The sequence below is a fragment of the Trachypithecus francoisi genome, unplaced genomic scaffold (genome assembly GCF_009764315.1).
Source record: "Trachypithecus francoisi isolate TF-2019V2 unplaced genomic scaffold, Tfra_2.0 Lachesis_group12, whole genome shotgun sequence".
NCBI classification, from domain to species: Eukaryota; Metazoa; Chordata; class Mammalia; order Primates; family Cercopithecidae; genus Trachypithecus; species Trachypithecus francoisi.
In genome coordinates this window covers 46854302-46874605 of record NW_022681457.1, presented here as the reverse complement: position 1 = coordinate 46874605, position 20304 = coordinate 46854302, and the positions used below count along the sequence as shown (strand labels likewise).

Here is a 20304-nt window from a genome sequence, read left to right as displayed (position 1 = left end):
AGCCGAGATTGCGCCATTGGACTCCAGCCTGGTGACAGAGCGAGTCTCTGTCTCAAAAAAAAAAAAAGTTTTCAAACTTGACAGCGAGTCTTAAAAGTCATGGGCATTTTAATTAAGTCCTATAACATGTTTTAGTTTTATTCTTTTGTTTTTCATAACTTTTTACTTATATGCTTATTTCTACACACATTGGTCGTTATTTTCCTCACTCATATTTATACTTTGTACCCGTCATTGTTATTTGCCTTTACTATACTAGTTCTATCACAACACGGCATAATGAAAGTAAGCCATGTCCAAGTAATTAAAAAATCTAATATTGAACCTCCTAGAAAGTCTTCTATTATAGCAAGATCATTTATCATGACATATTTTCTTGCTGGTAAATAATCACTAAATTCTTTCAAAGTGAAGTATAAAATTATGTGATTTACTTGTTTTAATATATTTCTTTCATAATATTATAGAATGCTATTCAATCTTATATATTTTTTATTTCAAACTGTATGACATTAAAGGCTGAAAATGTCTTAGACCTTGATCTTCCATTTTAAAGGCATCAACCCTCTGTTTTAGAGGAACTAAAGGTTAAAGCTCTGATTTTTTCTTATAGTGCATTCACATTATCTTAGTCTACTGTGTTAGTATTCAAATTACACAAAAGCATTAAATATTAATCTGGCCAGTGCCCCTCAAATCCAACTGAAAAAAATCAATCCCGGAGATGAGAATGTTAGTGTCATGTTACAGCTTTCTTTTGCAAAACAAGGAAAAAAGTTTAGTGCATAGAATGCAGAAAATTCTGGCAGGATTTATTTACAACTATTTCCTTTTTCTTTTTCAAGTTTACTAGAATAAATATTTGTGCAGCTGAATGTGTTGCTAGAAGCAGGTCCTTGATGGCTGCCTTAGGCAAAGCCAATATCTAGGCATAGCATGGACATTAGGCTTGGGAGAATGTAGCCTATTATACAAGCTGCTATCACTGTCCACACATGACTTCATCTTTGCCTGGGTGGACCCTCAGCATTCCACAGTTGTTGAACGCATAGAGTCTCCGTAATGTTCTCTTAAAGTATCTTGGTGAAGTGTGTATACATATCTCAGGCTGCAAACTTAAGGCAGACAAATATACAACTATTTTTGTAAAAGTGGATCTGAATTCTATTTTGAACTCCCTATTTCTTTCTTTTTTTCTTTTCTTTTCTTTTTTTTTTTGTCCGAGACTGAGTCTCACTCTGTCGCCAGGCTGGAGTCCAGTGGTGTGACCTTGGCTCACTGCAACCTCTGCCTCCCAGCTTCAAGCGATTCTCCTGCCTCAGCCTCCTGAGTAGCTGGGACTACAGGTGCCTGCCACCACGTCCAGTTAATTTTTGTATTTTTAGTAAAGATAGGGTTTCACCATGTTGGCCAGGATGGTCTCGCTCTCTTGACCTCTTGACCTTATGATCTGCCCGTCTCAGCCTCCCAAAGTGCTGGGATTACAGGCGTGAGCCAACACGCCCGGCTGAACCCCCTATTTCTATCATTGACTGAAGAATTTAGTCTTATGACTTTCTAGGTAAACTCAGGCAAATGCAGCTGTCTCAGTCATTTTAAGTTTATATTTAGGCTTCTGCCCCTTTCATTTTCTCCCTATGTGGCATCTAGGTTCTGAAGAAACTTTAAGGTGTTTTGGTGTTGGGGTAGAGTGGCTGGGTGGTAAACACCTGGCTCACTACATTCCTTTTGGGGGTGATTCTCCCTCCTAATATTTGTATGCTGGCCTCCATCCCTGCTGCATTCACCCCCCAGGTTTCCTTTTAGGTATTTAGCAGCAAAGAACTGACTTGAGTGCTATTCTCCAGCACTCTGGGGCTCACAGGAAACTGTGGACTCAGTCCCTCCCGCGTCTATTTCTGCCATGTCACCACTTCAGTACTGCTGCTCCCCATATCAGGTTGGTATGAAGCACTTCCATTAATATTTTCTGTCCAAGTCTCAGATGGAAAGCATGGCACAGTACAATATTTCAGGGGTCCCTAACCCCGGGACCACAGACCAGTACCAGTCCTTGGCCTGTTACGTACAGGACCACACAGCAGGAGGTGAGCAGTGGGCCAGTGAGTAAAGTGCCATCTGTATTAACAGCCACTCCCCATCACTCAAATTACTGCCTGAGCTCCACCTCCTGTGAGATTAGCAGTGACATTATTATAGATTCTCATAGGAGCACAAACCCTATTGTGAACTGCACATGTGAAGGATCTAGGTTGCAGGCTCCTTATGAGGATCTAATGCCTGATGATCTGTCACTGTCTCTCATCACCCCCAGATGAGACCGTCTAGTTGCAGGAAAAGAAGCTCAGGGTTCCCACTGATTCTACATTATGGTAAGATGTATAATTATTTCATTATATATTACACGGTAATAATAACAGAAATAAAGTGCATAATGAATGCAATGTGCTTGAATCATCCCAAAACCATCCCCTCTCCCCTGTCTTTTGAAAAATTGTCTTCCACAAAACCAGTCCCTGGTGCCAAAAAGGTTGGGGATCTCTTCTCTATTTGTATCAGTCAGGGTAGTCTGCGTTATGCTGTGGTAACAAATGCTCCCCAAATCTCAGTGGCTTAGAAAGACTAAGGTTTATTTTTCACTCACCTGGCCTTCCTGGGTCAGCCATGGTATTTCTACCTGCCTTGTTCTCTCCTAGATCCAGGCTGGTGGAGCTGATATTGCTGATACTAGGGTAGAGGAAAAAGAGAATCAAATGAACCTTATGCTGGCTAGAAAAGCTCACACTTTATCAGCTGAAGCAAATCAAATGGATAAGCCTGACATCAATAAGGCAGAGAAGTTGAATTCTCCTCTAGAAGGGACAGCTTCATTTATTTATTTATTTATTTAGAGACAGAGTCTCGTTCTGTCATCCAGGCTGGAGTGCAGTGGCGTGATCTCGGCTCAGTGCAAGCTCTGCCTCCCAGGTTCACACCATTCTCCTGCCTCAGCCTCCCAAATAGCTGGGAGTACAGGCACCCGCCACCATGCCCAGCTATTTTTTTTTTTTTTTTTTGTATTTTTAGTAGAGACGGGGTTTCACCATGTTAGCCTGGATGGTCTCAGTCTCCTGACCTCATGATCCACTTGCCTTGGCCTCCCAAAGTGCTGGGATTACAGGCTCAAGCCACCGCGCCCAGCCAGGGGCAGCTTATATTTTTAAATAATAATGCAATCTACCACTTTATTCCTGGGTTCCTAAACTTAAGGGGAGACCTTAGTGTCCCTAATAACTTAGCCTGAGGAGTGGTGAGGGGTCACAAACACCATGCTCATGGCTTTCAGTGCTATCTCTTCTTTAATTGAAATTCTCCTCCCAGGTCAGGAAACCCTATCTAACCTCCAGGGAGGGTGGTCTGTTTCTTAATCTGTTCTAGTCTAATTGACTGTTTACGGACAAAACATTCATGTTTCACTTCTTTCTGCACTTAGCCCTTTGAAACTCCAGAGAACCCATCTTTTGCAAAATCATAAACGCTGGTGTTTAAGATTTTTCTGCTATGATTTTAAGAAAATCTATTTACAAGCTGAGAATTGATTTCTTTTCTTATTTTTCTTATTTTTTATTTTATTTTATTTTTTGAGACAGGGTCTTGCTCTGTCACCCAGGCTGGAGTACAGTCATATAATCATGGCTGCTTGAAGCCTCTACCTCCTGAGCTCAAGCAATCCTCCCACCTCAGCCTCCTGAGTAGCTGGGACCACAGGTGCACATCACCACGCCTGGCTAATTTTTGTATTTTTTGTAGAGACGGGGTTTTGCCATGTTGCCCAGGTTGGTCTGGAACTCCTGGGCTCAAGTGATCTGCCCACCTTGGCCTCCCAAAATGCTGAGGTTACAGACATGTCAGGTGTGCTTTCTGTTTTTTCTTTTAAAAATTTGTTGGGGTTTTTTTTTTGTGTGGTTGTTTTGTTGTTTTTGTGTCCACCCTTGATAAGCGCTCTCAGAAAAATAGATTCCCTTGACTCAGTGAGCTGAGGAGTCTTGAGGGCAACAAGGAATAGTAGTAAAAGAAAACCTCAATTATTGTCTCCAAATAGAATTTCCTCAAAACTGAAAGGTAGGTAAAGTAGTTATGAAAATAAAGTCTGCTTGGATGGGAGCTTTAGGGCGTTGTCCTGAGTGACTGTTCTAAAGCATGCTTACTGTAGTAGTGGTGGATAATCACTTTCCATCCCATAATCTCCAATGCTTTTTATAAAGGATCTGTAAAAGATTTACAATGCTAGCTTCCTATTTTCTGCTTGAAACTTCCCTTTGAGAATTACAATATTTACCTATAGTATCGCACTAGCCAAGCTCACAGGTATGCTAAAGTAATACTCAAGTGAATGTACATGAAATTACAATGAACCAGAAACTGAGTAAAACAGGGAGCTTACCTTAGATTCTGTTTTTTCAACATATGTTGATTTTTAGTTTTGATTTTTTTTTATTTGTGTATTATTTCCATGACTTTCAATTGAAGTTACTCATATGCTACTGAGAGATATTCCACAGGGCCACCTACTGTTCTTGTACTCTCTTTGCCAGTGGTTTCTATGGAGTTAACTGTTTGCTCAGTCTTTTCTCAGAACTGTTATTTCAGGTACCACTTTCATCTCTCACTTTATAGCTCCCATTTCACTTTCCCACACCATTCACCTGCTGTGGACTAATTAGTATAGATGAGCAAAATTCAGCAGAGATTCAGTTCAGATACTTCCCAAAGTTAAGAACAACACATCTGTGAATTCCTGCCCATAGGATTGAAGCCCCAAGATGAGTTGGGGACAGAGGAACATGGCCTGTTTCCATAAATCCAGAGAGGAAGAAGCCTTGCCTGAGTCCCACATTGCTTCTCACTGTGGCAGGAGGCAGGCAGTTTTGTATGTTTTTTTAAAATTTATTTTGTTTTTTGGGACAAAGTCTCACTTTGTCACCGAGGCTGGAGAGCAGTGGTGGGATCTCAGCTCACTGCAACCTCTGACTTCTGGGTTCAAGCCATTCTCCTGCCTCAGCCTCCTGAGTGGCTGGGATTACAGGCGCACACCCAGCTAATTTTTTGTATTTTTAGTGGAGATGGGGTTTCACCATGTTGGCCAAGCTACTCTTGAACTCCTGACCTTAAAGTGGTCCACCAACCTTGGCCTCCCAAAGACCTGGGATTACAGGCGTGAGCCACCACATCCACCCCCAATTGTTCTTTCAGCCATCACAATTTCATTCTATCAAGCAATGTGGAATGCCCCTTTTACCTCCTTATAGAAACAATGTTATAACTTTTTGTGTTTCCAGGAACACAAAGCACAACACTTATATACATGAAGCTGACCAGCAAACCTTTGTTGAAAGTTTTGAATTACTTTCCAGTCAGTGATCTCTAAGACAAAATATACCCTCAGCCTTCATGCTTGCCATTTTGATGTTAATTTTAATTTGGCTTTGCTAATAAAAACATTTTGGTAGAGAAGTGAGACACCACAGGCCAAACAAGGATTTGTAGGAGGTTCTGCTGGATAATCCCTGGGCTACCTTCTAAAAAGTAGGATTTGGAGGCCACATCTTTCTTTTTAGTTGTCCTTTGCCTCTTGTCTTTTCTTTCCTGCTTCTGCCCCTAGGTATCTTTTTATTTTTATTTTTTATTTTTTTTTAAATTTTAATCACTGCTTTCCCTCTCTGAATCTGTTTCTCTGTATCACCTTCTGGCTTTCCCCTCACATCTGACCCACATTTGTTTAAAACCATCTAGCTGGAAAGTCTCTTTCTTTTTGCAACACAGCTCCCCATACCCTCTTCACTTTCCTCCTTTTTTAAGGATTCAGATTGAACTCTGTGGGATCCCTGTTCTGCTTTGCAATTACCTCAAGTTCAGGAAGTTCCCAAGGTAATGCAACATAATGTGTTTTCAGAGTGCCTTTGTTAGTAAGTTGTTTGGATTCAGAACCGATTTTCCCAGCACAAGAAGGCTCTTAGTGGTGTTTACAGTCTAGCCTACAACATCTTACTCAACATACTACACATTTGTTGCATCAAGTATTCACTAAATGCTGGTTGTTGAGTATTTCGGTGTTTTCCAGGTTGCCCTTCAGCACCGTGATGTTTGAGCTGAGCTGTTTACTCCCTTGATTGAGCTCTTTTTTTTTTTTTTTTTTTTTTTTGAGACAGAGTCTTGCTCTGTCGCCCAGGCTGGAGTGCAGTGGCATGATCTTGGCTCACTGCAACCTCCGCCTCCCAGGTTCAAGAGATTCTCCTGCCTCAGCCTCCACAGTAGCTGGGATTACAGGCGTGTGCCACCACGCCCGGCTAACTTTTTGTATTTTTAGTAGAGAAGGGTTTTCACCATGTTTGCTACTGAGCTCTTTTTATCATATGCAAGGCTTCTGCTTGTTCTGGTAAACATACCATCTTTCCTTAGCCCTAGCTTCGCAGGTTGCACTTCTCTCTACACAGTTCAACTGCAAGACACCGCAATAATTTTCTGAACACTCAGATGAAATAATACTTTTCACATACTGATGAAAACTTAGCCGTAGCCCTGGGGAGGTTTGAGGCACACTAGGCTATTATGGTCTATAGGATGAGACCCACTGAGCAAGGGATGTCACCTTATTAAAACATCCTCTGCAGGGAGGATGGTAGGGGGCAGATTATCTACCCTTTGATGGTAGGGGGCAGATTATCTAACAGGTAGTTTGCAAGGATGAGGTTCCTTGCTGGCACACAGAACGGCCCAGTATTAATGTTGAATGCAAGATGAAGGAATGAACGGATGGATGGAGGGCAAAGGGTCACAGGAAGACATGTGGGCACACAACTCTCATTGCTTCCCAAGGGCTTGAAGCCTAAGTGGGAAGGACTTCACCTCACACAGTATTTCCTTTTTGTAAGGTCACCAGGAAAGCACAACTTTGAACATTTCTGTGACTTCGTTATTGCTTTGCAGAATTCAGAGAGAACAACGCCTTCAAGACATTTGTTTTACTTTGCATCTTTCTTTACTAAAGGTGGGTCAGTGGAAGTTTTATATTTCAGTTTTGAAAAACAAAGTATCCAGAACTATTTGCCCCAGGAGGCCAAGAAGCCTCTTACAAGAACCTTAAATGTTTTTGGTTCCTTCTGGGGGCTGTCCGCACCCTCGGGTAGCTTTGGGGTTGAGTTTTCCAGCGTTAGGTCGGGTTTGGAGTAGAGCCTGCCTCCCACGGGTGGTGGGTGTGGGCTGCACTTCCCGCAACCACTTCGAACAAGTCTCTGAGGCCAAAGGGACAGGGGGACTGCATTCTAATACGGAGCTCCGAGGTATGGCTCCGTGAGGCTTGTGGGTACTAGCGGTCCTTTAGTGGGCGCCTTTCCCCCTCGGGGCCGACCACCCACCTGGGGACTATCCCAGGCAGGAACGCATCTGCAAGAGCGCTTCCCTTTGCGCGCAGCTCGCGGTCTTGCGGGTTGGGGGCGCTCTCCCGTGGAAACGTCGGACTCACTGGGCGGGCCAGGGCGGGCCAGGGCGGGCCAGGACAGGGCGGGCCAGGGCGGGGCCGCTACCCCTCGGTCCCTCCCTCGCACGGCCAAACTTGCCCACGGCTCTGGGCGCGCCGCTGCGGTAGCTGGAGAGGAGGGGTTCCGTCGCCTCCCCCCCACCCGCCGCGTCCTCCGCTGCCTGTCCGCACCTAGCCGGAGCCCGGCGCCCGGCGCCCGGTCGCCCCGTCGCGCTCGGCCCCGAGGGCATGCGGCAGCTGCAGGAGTCCCCGCTCCCTGGCTCGGCGGCGCGGGTGAACGTGAGCGGTGAGTGAGGGTCAGGGAGCGGGAAGGGTACCTTGAGCCGCTGTCAACCGGCGCACGTCTTGGGGAGGCCAGGGCGCAGGGTCGCCTGCGGGGCCCCAGTGGGCGGCTTTTCAGGGTTTCCTGGCTTGCAAGCCTGGGCTCCAGACCCCCTACAAACCTCTGGGACAGGACTGTCCCGGGAGGTGTATGGCACAACTCGCTTTTTTCCCACCTTTTGCCCGGCTAGGAGCAAAAAGCAATCTAGATGCAAAACTGGCGTTGCGTCCGCTGCTGAGGGCTGACGGGCTGGGCGCAGCGGCGGGGAGAGCGCGGCACAGGTTGCCTCTGCCTTTGCACGTGTGGTTCTTTCCAAACTCAGTCGCACTGCGGTCGATGGTAATTAGGAAGCTGAGGTTCTCTCGTGAAGCCTAGGGATATAACATTTCTCAGCCTCCAGTTACATCTGGTACTGTGGTGTGTCAGTTGGGGAACAGCTTGAACCATGTGCAGGCTTCTAAAGATTTGGAAACTAGTAACTAGCAACACTGTCGGGGTTGTTTGTTCAGGGTATGCCCCCTCACCACCACGAGACAAAAGTGCCTTTGTTTTGTAGCAGAGTTACTTTATTGCTTTCCCTCAACAAGTTGCAGCTACACAAAATTGCTTAGAAATTCCTCACGCGTGAGGAGTGACGGTGAATATTGGAAACAATTTAGTCTTATTAAGGTAATCATTAAAATAGCCCTGAAAAGCATTTGCAGGTCAGTATTCATTTGTTTATTTATTTATTTTTGAGACAGTCTCTCACTATCCTCTGGGCTGGAGTACAGTGGCGCGATCTCGGCTCACTGCAACCTCCGCCTCCCAGGTTCCAGCGATTCTTCTGCCTTAGCCTCCCGAGTAGCTGGAATTGTAGGCGCCCACCACCACACCAGGCTAACTTTTTGTATTTTTAGTGAAGACGGGGTTTCACTATGTTGACCAGGCTGATCTCGAATGCTTGACCTCGTGAACCACTCGCCTCGGCCTCCCAAAGTGTTGGGATTACAGGCGTGAGCCACCGCGCCCGGCCACGTCAGTTTTTTTAAACAGAGTTATTTCTATGAAATGTTTCCCCCGTAGTTTGTTACTGTCGTTACAACGCTTTTCTTCCTCCTGCTTTTCCTCCGAAAGTAGCATTACCTGGTCTTGAGATGTCATTTAGAAATAAAGGGCCTTCTTACGGTTCCGACTTAGTCTGTATCAGAGAATAAAGCAAATGTCAATTACAGACAGTCTCCTCTTTACAAATTTCATGTACCACACAACGTTTCATTAATGCATGGACTTTTGTATTGCTAAGAAGAGTTGTTGGGTTTTCCAGTGATCCATCAACATTTGCTAACCCTGCTTCCCATGGACAGTGGATCCGATATTGTTTAGTGGTCTGAGTCCAGTAAACAGTTTTCCTCTTTTGGGGACAGAAGCGATACAGTTAGAAACAGACACCTTGGCTCTGTTAACCCCAGGCTTGTCTAAACAAATGGGACTGTTTTAAAAAGACCAGCAAGCAAACCCTGCCAGTGAGAGTTGTGTACTCGAGATAAGCTTCCAGAGTTGTCTTTTGTGCCTTGAGACAGCAAGGACCTAGTTATCCTGTGGAGATCTGGACATCTAGCCATTTGGACAACATTTATATTGATTGTCACTACCATATAACTAGGAAAATAGGTCACTTTGGCAAAAATTTTTTCTTTGTCTTTAGAATTCGAAACTTTGAGGTTTTGATTTAATTACATATGACACTCCTCTTGTCTAAACATTTCAAATGCATTTATCAACTACCACTTTTTTTTTATCAGATGAGATCTATTTTAGATATCTTGCTGTTCTGCAAGATATTTGTTAGAAGAGGCCTGCATATGTTTTCTATGAATGGAGACTGAATTGAGAACATTTAAGTATGAGATTGTTTTTCATGTGTGTTTGCTGGAATCTATTTGAGAAACTACAACATGTTAGCTCTCCATCTCATTTTTCAAAAACACACGTGCACAGTGGAAGAAATGCACACACAGCATTGTAGCCAGGCAGCACCCAGACACACACTGTCAACATCACTTGTACACACATGCCTCGGGCTGGCTGCTTCTCCTCCAAGTTTCTCAGCCTGCTGCTGGGGAGCAGCAGTGCACAATAACTTAAGACCAGCCTCTTATTTTTTTGAGCTGGGGCAAGGGGAATCACTATAACTCAAATGGGAATTACTATAACTCAGATTATCCATTAGCCATTCTCCTTGGAGTATACATTAGTTCAAATGCTTTCTGGCCTGTGATTATACCCAACAGAGTGGTTAAGTCTGATTGCAAGCTTCTAAATGGCAGAGACCAAGCCCAAGGCATTATTAATGTGGTGTAAAGGGAAGACCAAGGCTTTGCAGTCAGACCAGCTTTTGTTCCAGTCCAGGCTTTGTGACCTTGGGCACATAGTTTCACCTCTCTAAGCCTTAATTTCCTCATCTGTAAAAATGAAGATTATATCCATCTCTCAAGATTAAAAGAGAAAGCACTGAGCATGGTCTCTCATATACAGGAAGTACTCCTTAAATGCTGGTTGCCCACCTTTCGTCCTAGATAAAAATTTAAGTATTGACGCTTGTATAAACATGTGTGCAAATGTATATTCTGGTAAAAGTGCAAAGATAGATTTCTAAGTCTTAGGTGACTTAGAGATGTTATACACACTTTTCTTACTTGCTTTCTCTTTTCCTGGCCATGGGCCTTTTGCTCCTCCCTTTGTCATTCCTCTTGCAGGTACTGAGAGCCTCCCCCTTTCCGGCCTTGATGATCCTTTGTTCCTCATCCCGGATTCTGTATTTGTGGAGGAGTCAGTCCTGCTGTGGATGGCAGAGGTGGTGGTAGGGCTGGGGAGCTGTCTGCATAAGTGCAGAGACTTTGTGCCTTTACAAATGGTGGACTAGAGGTACTTGGAGTCCAGGGGTCTGTGTTTGAATCCTGGTCTCACTTTTGTGAGTTCTTGTGACCCTGAATAGATTGTCATCTTTGAATAAGTTTTTTTCATTTATATAATGGGGATAATAATTACATTTATATAATGGGGATAATAACTACCTGTCTGCATGGGTTATTGTTGGGTTCCATTAACTTATGTATGTGAAAGAGCTTTGTACCCTGTGAAGAGCATATAAATGTTGGAAATAAAGAGGCAGAGCATCCAGATGTGGGCCTCCCCAGGCAGACCCACTCAACTCTGGCTATTGGGGTTGGCAGTATCTCCACGAGCGTGTTTTGAGTGCTAAGGAGGCACTGCTGCAGTTCCTCCACATTCCTCTCTCCTGTCCTCTGACATCATACTGGACGTTGAGGAGGAAATAGCATCAAAGGTTGAGAAACTGCTCTGTGGGGAATATGACAGGAAGATAAATTTCAGGACTGAGGTTACCTAATACTGCATGATTGAAGGCATAGGAAAAGTTCCAAAGAAACTTTTTAATTTCATGTTGGAATTACCTGTACTGTCTGCGCATCTCAGTTTTTAGTGGACAAACACAAACAGCTGGCCACCTACCCCACAGGTCGGGAGGAGAGTGCTGATGGCAATGTTGGACAATGTATTGGGTCCACCTATACCATCCTCACTGCCCTGTGCCTTCAGGCTGATTTGGGTCTCTTGTTTACTCTGCAAAGTTCTAAACTGACCCAAGGCAGTGCCCCCCACCCCCAAATTAAGCTAATTATTTAATTCAGTCTGAAATATATTTGTTTCTCTCTACCTGTCCTGGCAAGCAGGTGGGGGGACGAAGGGGGTTAGTACCCATTGAGAGGAAGGTTCTGACATCCTGGGTTGTGCCCAAGCCCCTCTTCATCACCCCCAGTCTTATGTCCTCCTCTTTATTCCTCTTCCTTGGCTTGTCTCTTGTCCTGTCTGTCTACAGCGTTGAACTCCTCCCTTGCCCATGACCCCTGATACTGCCCTACTCTCATGATCCTGTCACCCCTCTTCAGATGTGAATCATTTGTACACCTCAGACTGGGCCAGACTGGGTGTCACTCTGGAAAGCAACCTGCCCAGCACAGCCTGCCCCACCTCTTCCTGAGGATGTTCATCAGCCCCCCTAATTACTCATCAGCTAGTCCTGTGTCTGCATTGCTCCCTGGGACATTAAGCTGGAGCTTCTACTAGCCCTGGCCTTGACTAACCCATATGCAGATTGACCAGGATGTTATCAAGGGATGGCTTGGCAGGTGGCAGGGCTGGGTTGGAGGGCACATTAGCCCCTCCATAAACGCACTAGTTTGTCCAAAGGCCTTCCAAGCAAACATGCAGTCTAAATAAAAGCAGTGTACTTGCTTTATAAATGCAAGCCCCTGGTCTCCCCTTTTAAGCCAAGCTGTCCTGAAGCACATCCTCTGTAGAAATTCTGGAGCTGCCCCCAGACAGACTCAGACCATGTAATTCAAAGATGGGCAGCGGAATCTGTCAGCAGCATTCACTCCCCAAGGAGGTAGAAAGCCAGAGTTAAGGCTCAGAGCCATTGGCAGTGACTAGTTATAGAACACCAAAGCAAGGGATCAGGTATAGAGTTTATTGGGAACACATCAGTGAATCATTTACCTCCTGCCCTGCTTGATTTTTAATAAGTCAGTTCTTTGAATCGGGGTAAGGAAGGTCTTTCTCTGGACCAAAACGATCACATGGGTCTGGTGAAGAGAAAATAAATAGTATAATCTTTTTCTGTGTCTCCATGGCATTAGGATTGAAGTCTCAATCTCTTCCTCTCTCTCCCTCCCTCCTTCTCTCTGTCTCTCCCTCTCTCTCTGTATATATATACACATATACACATATATACGTGTATATATGTATAATATATATACATTATATATTATATATATAATATACATCAGTCTTTATTCTGAGAGGAAGTCATAGACGTTGTTCTCCATCACTCTTAAAAACACTCCAGCATAGGCTGGGCACAGTGGCTCACGCCTGTAATCCCAGCACTTTGGGAGGCCGAGGCGGGCGGACCACGAGGTCAGGAGATTGAGACCATCCTGGCTAACACGGTGAAACCCTGTCTCTACTAAAAATACAAAAAAATTAGCCAGGCATGGTGGTGGGCACCTGTAGTCCCAGCTACTTGGGAGGCTGAGGCAGGAGAATGGCATGAACCTGGGAGGCGGAGCTTGCAGTGAGCTGAGATCACGCCACTGCACTCCAGCCTGGGGGACAGAGCAAGACTCCATCTCAAAAAAAAAAGAAGAAAAAACACTCCAGCTTAAAAAAAAAAAAAAAAAGCAAGCACTCTGTCCTCCTATATAACCAGCATACACCCATCAAATCAGGAAGTGGACATTGGTATAAAACACTAGCATCCAATCCACAGAGCCCATTCCTATCTCATCAGTTATTCCCCAAATGTCTCTTCTACCTGTCTGATCTAGGATTCATGTTACATTTAGTTACCAGATCTCTTCTGGAATGGTTCCTCAAACTTTCCCTGTTCCTAAAGTGCTTGCAGTTGTATAGATCCTACATGCTGTAGGATGACTCCCAACCTGGGTGTATTGGGTATTTCTTCACAACCTGACTGAGGTCATGTGTTCTTGGCAGGAATCCTTTAGAAATGAAACTCGGCTCTTCTTAGCTTCTTACAACAGAAGGCACATGGTGCCAACCCATCCCACCACTGGGATATTGACCTCAATCACCTGGTTATGTTGGTGTCTGCCAGATTTCTCCACCTTAAATTTTTCCTTTGAAATGTATTGGTATTTGTGGGGAAGTAGTCTAAGGTTATGCAAATAGTCTGTTCCTCATTAAACCTCTACCTACAGACTTACCATATATTGATGACGTCTGCCTGAATCAGCCATTTCTATGAATGTTACCAAATGCTGATTCCTTTTTTTTTTTTCTTTTTAAGACAAGGTCTCACTCTGTTGCCCAGGCTGGAGTGCAGTGGCATGATCTTGGCTCACTGCAGCCTCAACCTCCTGGGCTCTAGTGATCCTCCTGCCTCAGCCCCCCAAGTTGATGGAACTACAGGTGTGCACCACCACACCTGGCTTTTTTTGTTTTTTTTTGTATGTTTTGTAGAGATGGGATTCACCATGGTTCCCAAGTTGGTCTCGAACTCCTGAGCTCAAGTGGTCTGCCTGCCTTGGCCTCCCAAAGTGCTGGGATTACAGGCATGAGCCCCCACTCAGCCTCAAATGGTGATTCTTTATTGCCACCACTCTTTCTACGTTTGTGAGTTGTTGTTCTACTATAAGGAAGAACTTTCTTTTTCTGTCATGTTTTTATTAAGAAGTATTCATGGATTCCTTATGTATTCAATAAGTTGAAGTCTCATGATTGTTTTTTATTTTAATGCTCAAGTTGTGCTCAGTTTGGCCAATGGGAACCCTTTGGAGCTGGCTCCTGTGTCCTTTTAACACATCCCTATCATTCATTGAGCATTTCATTATTTTCTGGTGCCACCAGATGATCTGGGCTCATCCTGTACTTTCCTTGACCTAGTTAGGCCTCCCTTTTAGTAGAGAATGGTACTTTTGTCTTATTTATATTTTATATATTTAAGGCATACAACATGATATTTTCATGTATTTATCTTAATAAACAGATATAATGAAGTGATTACTACAGTTAAGCAAATGGACATGCCCATCATCTCATATAGTTACCTTTCTTGTGTTTGTGATAAGAGTACCTAAAATCTACTCTCTTAGCAAATTAGCTGAATACGATATTTGTAATTTTAATTTTTTTATAGACAGAGCCTTGCTCTGTCCTACAGGCTGGAGTGCAGTGGCGTGATCATAGCTCTCTGTTGCCTCGACTCGAGCAGTCCTCCTGCCTCAGCCTCCCAAGTAGCTAGGACTCCAGGTGCTCACCACCATTCCTGGCTAATTTAAAAATGTTTTTTAGAGAAGGAATCTTGCTATGTTGCCCAGGCTGGCCTCCAACTCCAGCCTCGAATCATCCTCCTGCCTTGGCATCCCAAGTGCTGGGATTACAGGTGTGAGCTACCACACTCGGCCTCAATACAGTATTAGTAACTGTAGTCCTTGTGTTTTACATTAGTGGAAGCAGGGAAAAAGGGAAGATGTAGATTAAAAGGTACAAAGTTGCAGTTATGTAGGATGAATAAGTCTTGAGATCTAATATACAATATGAGAATTGTATTTAGACACCAATACATGGAAGGTTGATGTGCCCATTGTTACTGAGGTATTGTTGCTTCTAGATCTTTCAGAGGACAGAGCTAGGAAATATATGTGTATATGTGTACACACATTTATAAATTTTTCTATATTAGGCTGTGTATTATAAAATCATGATTCATACTTATACCTACAACTTCAATCTAACACCCAAAGAGCTTTCTGTTTTTCACCCTTTATGCTTGTACATATCTTCTCTGGCAGTTAGAAAACCTGACTCTCATTATCTTCAATATTTTTGCTTATTTGCTTAAAGTAACCAGTCTTCCAAATGTGAAGGTCATCCTGCCTCCTCTGTGCCCACCACCTTTGCCACTGCCTCTTGTCCTTGGCTGCCAGGCCTGCTAGCCTGTGTCTCTATGTAGCTTAATCGTCAGTCTCCAGTCCCTCTAGCTCACAGCTCTGTGTGGCTTCCCAGCCATAGCTTATGCCTCTGTGTACCTCACCAAGGTCCCCGGCCTCACGTTGCATTCCCAGCTACATGCAGATTGCTCAGTTCTGGGGAAGGAAGAAAAGAGAAGGGAAAGGAAGAGAGAAGATAGGAATGGAAGGAAAGCAAAGATAGGAATAGTGTATATATTTTAAACTCTTTTATTATACATTGCCAAATTGCCTTCCCCCAAAGTTCTATTGGTTTACATTCTCACCAACATGCTACGAGGGTACTATTTTCCCCACATTCTTGCCAATACTGAATAATAGCCACTTGTTTAAATGTTGTCAATATGATAGCACTCCACTTTTAGCTCTGTTACAGCTCTGCCACACTTAACCCTGTATTATATGTCTCATCTCACCCTCTAGGTCAGGATTTCTCAACCTTAGCACTACTGACATTTTGGACTGGATACTTCTCTGTTATGGAGAGCTGGCCTGTGCATTGTAGCATGTGCAGCAGCATTCCTGGCCTCTGCCCAGTAGATGCCAATAGTACCCACCCTCTAAAGTCATAACTAATGCAGATGTCTCCAGATATTGCCAGGAATCCCTGGGAGGATGAGAGGATTGGCCCTGGCTGCTCTAGATAATGAGTTTCCTGGGGGAATTTTACATCTTTATACATGTCTTCATGCACCTCTGTCTTTGACTTACATATGGTGAACAGTGAGGGAACGTTAGCTGGACAGGGATGAGAGGAATAAAAGGTTACGTAGAATCCACTACAACAGGACCAGTGGAACTTGTTCATTGCAAGTATGCAACTCTCCACAAATGCAAATTCCAGGAACATCCAACAGAGGGAAGTGAAGAGGAATGTCAGCAAGATTACCTTTCCATGGATTGCTATCAGGTGATTACTTGTCTTTCTGAGTTCATTTTTGCCCCTATTTCGTATAGACAGACAATGAGGTCTGTGGCCTGTTTCAGCTGATATAGTCTATTTTGCTGAGGGGGAAAGTAGAATGCTTTAGGAGAAGATGAGAAGATGTTAATTAACGTCATTTAACGTTGTAGAGGTAAACTGAGTTTCTTTAGAGCTTTCTCTGAAGCAGGCAAACTGACTAATGGTTGCTAATTTCTATGATGTATTTAGAGTTTTACTCTGATATTTTCATTTGATTATATGGAATTTCCTCCATGAACACTTACCAAAAATTCTAAGGAGAGATGTGCTTCAAGATTTTTATTGACATTTACCACAATCATTATGTTAGAAATGCAAAATGCTTGTTCCCCAGTGCCACAAAGAAATAGCACTTGAACATAAATTTAATTCTCTTAGCAAGGCAATTTTTACTTTCTGCAGAAAGGGTACACTCACCAGCAGTCTTACCACAAGAGTACACCGAACGAAGGAAAAGCAGACTTATTTATCCCTTACGCATTTGGGTTGTCCTCACTGCTGTGTCCTGCCTGCATCCATTGGCTAGAGCCGAACCTCACAGTCTAAGCCGATACCCGATTTGCTAACAACCTAAAACTTTTTTAATTAGGTAAAGGCAAGGGAGAGCAAAGGAAAAGAGGAAATTGCTTGCGAAAGATTTAAAGAAGTAATAACATTTCCAAATAAGAAAGGGGCATAGGCTGTGAGCTGGAACATACCTGTGAGCAAGTCCAACAGCTACATAGGATAGGGCTTAACAAAGAGTTATTAACACAAAGCAAGGAGGATTGAAGAAAGTTTTTAAAAGAAACTATTGTTTCTAACATTTATGATTTATTCTTTAACAAGAAGGGAAACTTTGAAGAGGAAACTTTTTACTTTCCGCAATTGTATTTCTTGTAGTTTCAGTAAATGTTTGCAAAAGGCATTAATGTTATTATGGAGAACAAATCTACATCTTTCGTTTCTCTGGGGGTCAGGTGGCAGAGGCTTTGCTTCCAAAAAGAGGCTCCAATGGTCAGTATTGTTTAAAAAAAAAAAAAAAAAAAAAGGCCCTGGGCCAGAAGGATGAGAGCTGGTCAGGGTGAATCAGTCGCCGATTTCTAGATTTCTTCTCTGTTAAATGGAGAATGCGTTCACTGGTATATCAGTGAATGTGTTTTGATGGATTACCCCAAGATCCTGATGGAGTGGTTTAGAGGAAGTATGGTAATATAGTAAGAATGTTAAACATTAGGTTTTCAACCCAGCTGGCTAAACCCCTCTTTCCTGATTGTACACATTCATCTGGGACTCTGGGACTAAAAGGTAGTGAAAAACACCAGCTAGTGACTGACTAGAGTGGTAGAGGAGAGAAGCCTTTGGCTTGGGGGTGTTATTGTGGTGACTCACCCATTGTGACGGAAAGGATTCTTCCTGTGGTCTCCCCTTCCCAGTATTCTCTGTTGGGGTCCCTTTTCCCCAACCTTTTGGGAATGAGCTCACCCTGGAACTCAGTGGACTTTCTCTGACTCCTCTAGACCTTGGAGTGGACCGGGGCTTTACATTTGCTATGTCATTCACTTTGTCCCAATAATCTGACAAGTTAGATCTTGTCTCTCTTTTACAAAAAAGGAAATTGAAGCTCCATTTTTCAGGTCCCATTGATAATAACAATAATTAAATTAGAACTGTTTGTTAGGGGCTATTCCAAGCACCTTCTTTAAATCTCCTAACAGCCTTAGGAAGAAGTTACCCTTATTATCCTGATTTTGTAGATGAGGAAATTAAGATAGAGAAGATAACTAACTTATTGGTAAGCAAGGCTTTAAAGTCAGGCTTGCTAGCTCCAGGGCCATGCCCTTTTGCATGTGAATATCCACTTTTTTCTAGCACCATTTTTTTTGTTGTTATACTTTTAAGTTCTAGGGTATGTGTGCACAACATGCAGGTTTGTTATATATGCATAGCACCATTTGTCGAAGAGACTGTCTTTTCTCCATTGTGAATTCTTGGCGCTCTTGTCAAAGATCGGTTGATTATGTATGTGTGGGTTTATTTTTGGGCTCGGTAGTCTTTTCCATTGGTCTATATGTCAGACTTTATGCCAGTACCATACTACCATACATAGCTTGTAGTATGCTTTAAAATCAGGAAGTGTGAGGCCTCCAGCTTTGTTCTTCTTCCTCATGATTGTTTTAGCTATTCAGGGACCTTTGTAGTTCCAGATGAATTTTAGGATTTTTTTTTATATTTCTGTAAAAAATGTCATTCAGATTTTTATAGGGATTGCATTGAATCTATAGAATGCTTTGGGTAGTATGGACATTTTCACATTATTGAGTCTTCTAATTCATGAACATGAAATGTATTTACTTTTATTTGTGTCTTTAAAAATTTCCTATCAGTGTTTTATAGTTTTCAGTGCGTAAGTCTTTTGCCCTTCTGATTAAATTTATTTCTCAGAGTTTTATTCTTTTTTTTTTTTTTTTTTTTGAGACGGAGTCTGACTCTGTCGCCCAGGCTGGAGTGCGGTGGCCGGATCTCAGCTCACTGCAAGCTCCGCCTCCCAGGTTCACGCCATTCTCCTGCCTCCGCCTCCCAAGTAGCTGGGACTACAGGCGCCCGCCTCGTCGCCCGGCTAGTTTTTTGTATTCTTTAGTAGAGACGGGGTTTCACCGTATTAGCCAGGATGGTCTTGATCTCCTGACCTTGTGATCCGCCCGTCTCGGCCTCCCAAAGTGCTGGGATTACAGGCTTGAGCCACCGCGCCCGGCCTATTCTTTTTAATGCTATTGTGAATTGAATTGTTTTCATAATTTCCTTTTTTGGATTGTTTGTTGTTAGTGCATAGAAATAAATGCAACTGATTTTTGTATGTGCATTTTGTGTCCTGCAACTTTACTGAATTAGTTTATTAGTTCTAGTGGGTGTTTTGGTAGAGTCTTTGGTGATTTCTTCATATAAGATCATGTTGTTGATGAACAGAGATAATTTTACTTCTTCCTTTCCAATCTGTATGACTTTTATTTATTTTTCTTGCCTAATTGCTCTGGCTGGGATTTCCAATACTGTGTCGAATAGAAGTGGTAAGAATGGGCATCCTTACCTTATTCCTCATCTTGGAGCAAAAGCTTTCAGGTTTTCACCGTTGAGTATAGTGTTAGCTGTGGGGGCCATGCTCTTTAAATACTCTGCTCACCTGCTTATCTACTAGTGTTTGGACCTAAATCCTGTGTTCTGCTGCACTGCATTGCTCTCCTCTCCTCGCTCTCACCTTCCCCCTTTCCACTCCTGCCTCCCTGCTTTGTTTCAAGCAACAGCAGAGTGAACGTGGCGCTGTCTTAAGCTTAGTTGCTGCAGCACTGAGCCCATACTCAGGCAGGGGGATATTCTTTCTTGGACTATGGTTATTTTAGTGTAGTTACAGGATGATTTTGTCAACATTTCTTGTTAAAGTGAGGTGTTAGGCATGAACAGTTAATCTCCCAGAATGCCAGTTGTATGTTTCACTGAACTTTTTAGAAATTTTGAGTTATCTGACCTTGGAAAGTGCTGTCTGCCATTTATTGAGTGTGTCCTATGTACTAAGCATTTCCTTAAGTGCTCTAGAAATAATTGCTTTAATTTAGTCCATCCAACAATCCTATACGGTTGTCATCATGATTATGCCAGGTTTAGCAAAGGAAAAGGTTCTGGCCAGATTGGCAGTGTGCCAGGTGAGAACCACTGCTAAAAGTGATGTGTCTACATCTGACCCAGGTCCAGCTGATGCTGAAGCTTTCCCTTCCCTCCCCTCACCGTCCTGCCCCTACTGTGCCTCACAGCCTGCCATGCTTTCCTTCAGCGTTCAGGTGACCCCAGAACTCCACAGGTCTGGCTGTCCCTTCTCTAACCTCTGTTTTAAATACCCACTCTAAAATGTGCTTTCTGTTCTTTGTTCTGACAAACATCCACTATACAGTGGACGAGTAGAAACAAGAAAACCACA

The 20304-nt window shown here is 43.4% G+C and overlaps 1 protein-coding gene across 2 annotated transcripts in view; it reads left to right on the top strand.

Annotated features, from left to right (window-relative positions):
• The first annotated feature begins 7559 nt into the window (after positions 1–7559).
• The window catches only part of LPAR3 (lysophosphatidic acid receptor 3), an 83516-nt gene continuing 70771 nt past the window's right edge, over positions 7560–20304 (top strand). The window contains exon 1 of one of the 2 annotated variants that reach the window (XM_033225443.1): positions 7560–7802. Coding sequence is in view for 1 of the 2 variants with exons in the window: in XM_033225442.1 (XP_033081333.1) it covers positions 10666–10674 (9 nt within the window). In the remaining variant the exon portion in view is untranslated. Of the gene's footprint in view, positions 7803–10589; positions 10675–20304 lie in introns of those variants that run through there. The other variant, XM_033225442.1, reaches the window with a different exon arrangement.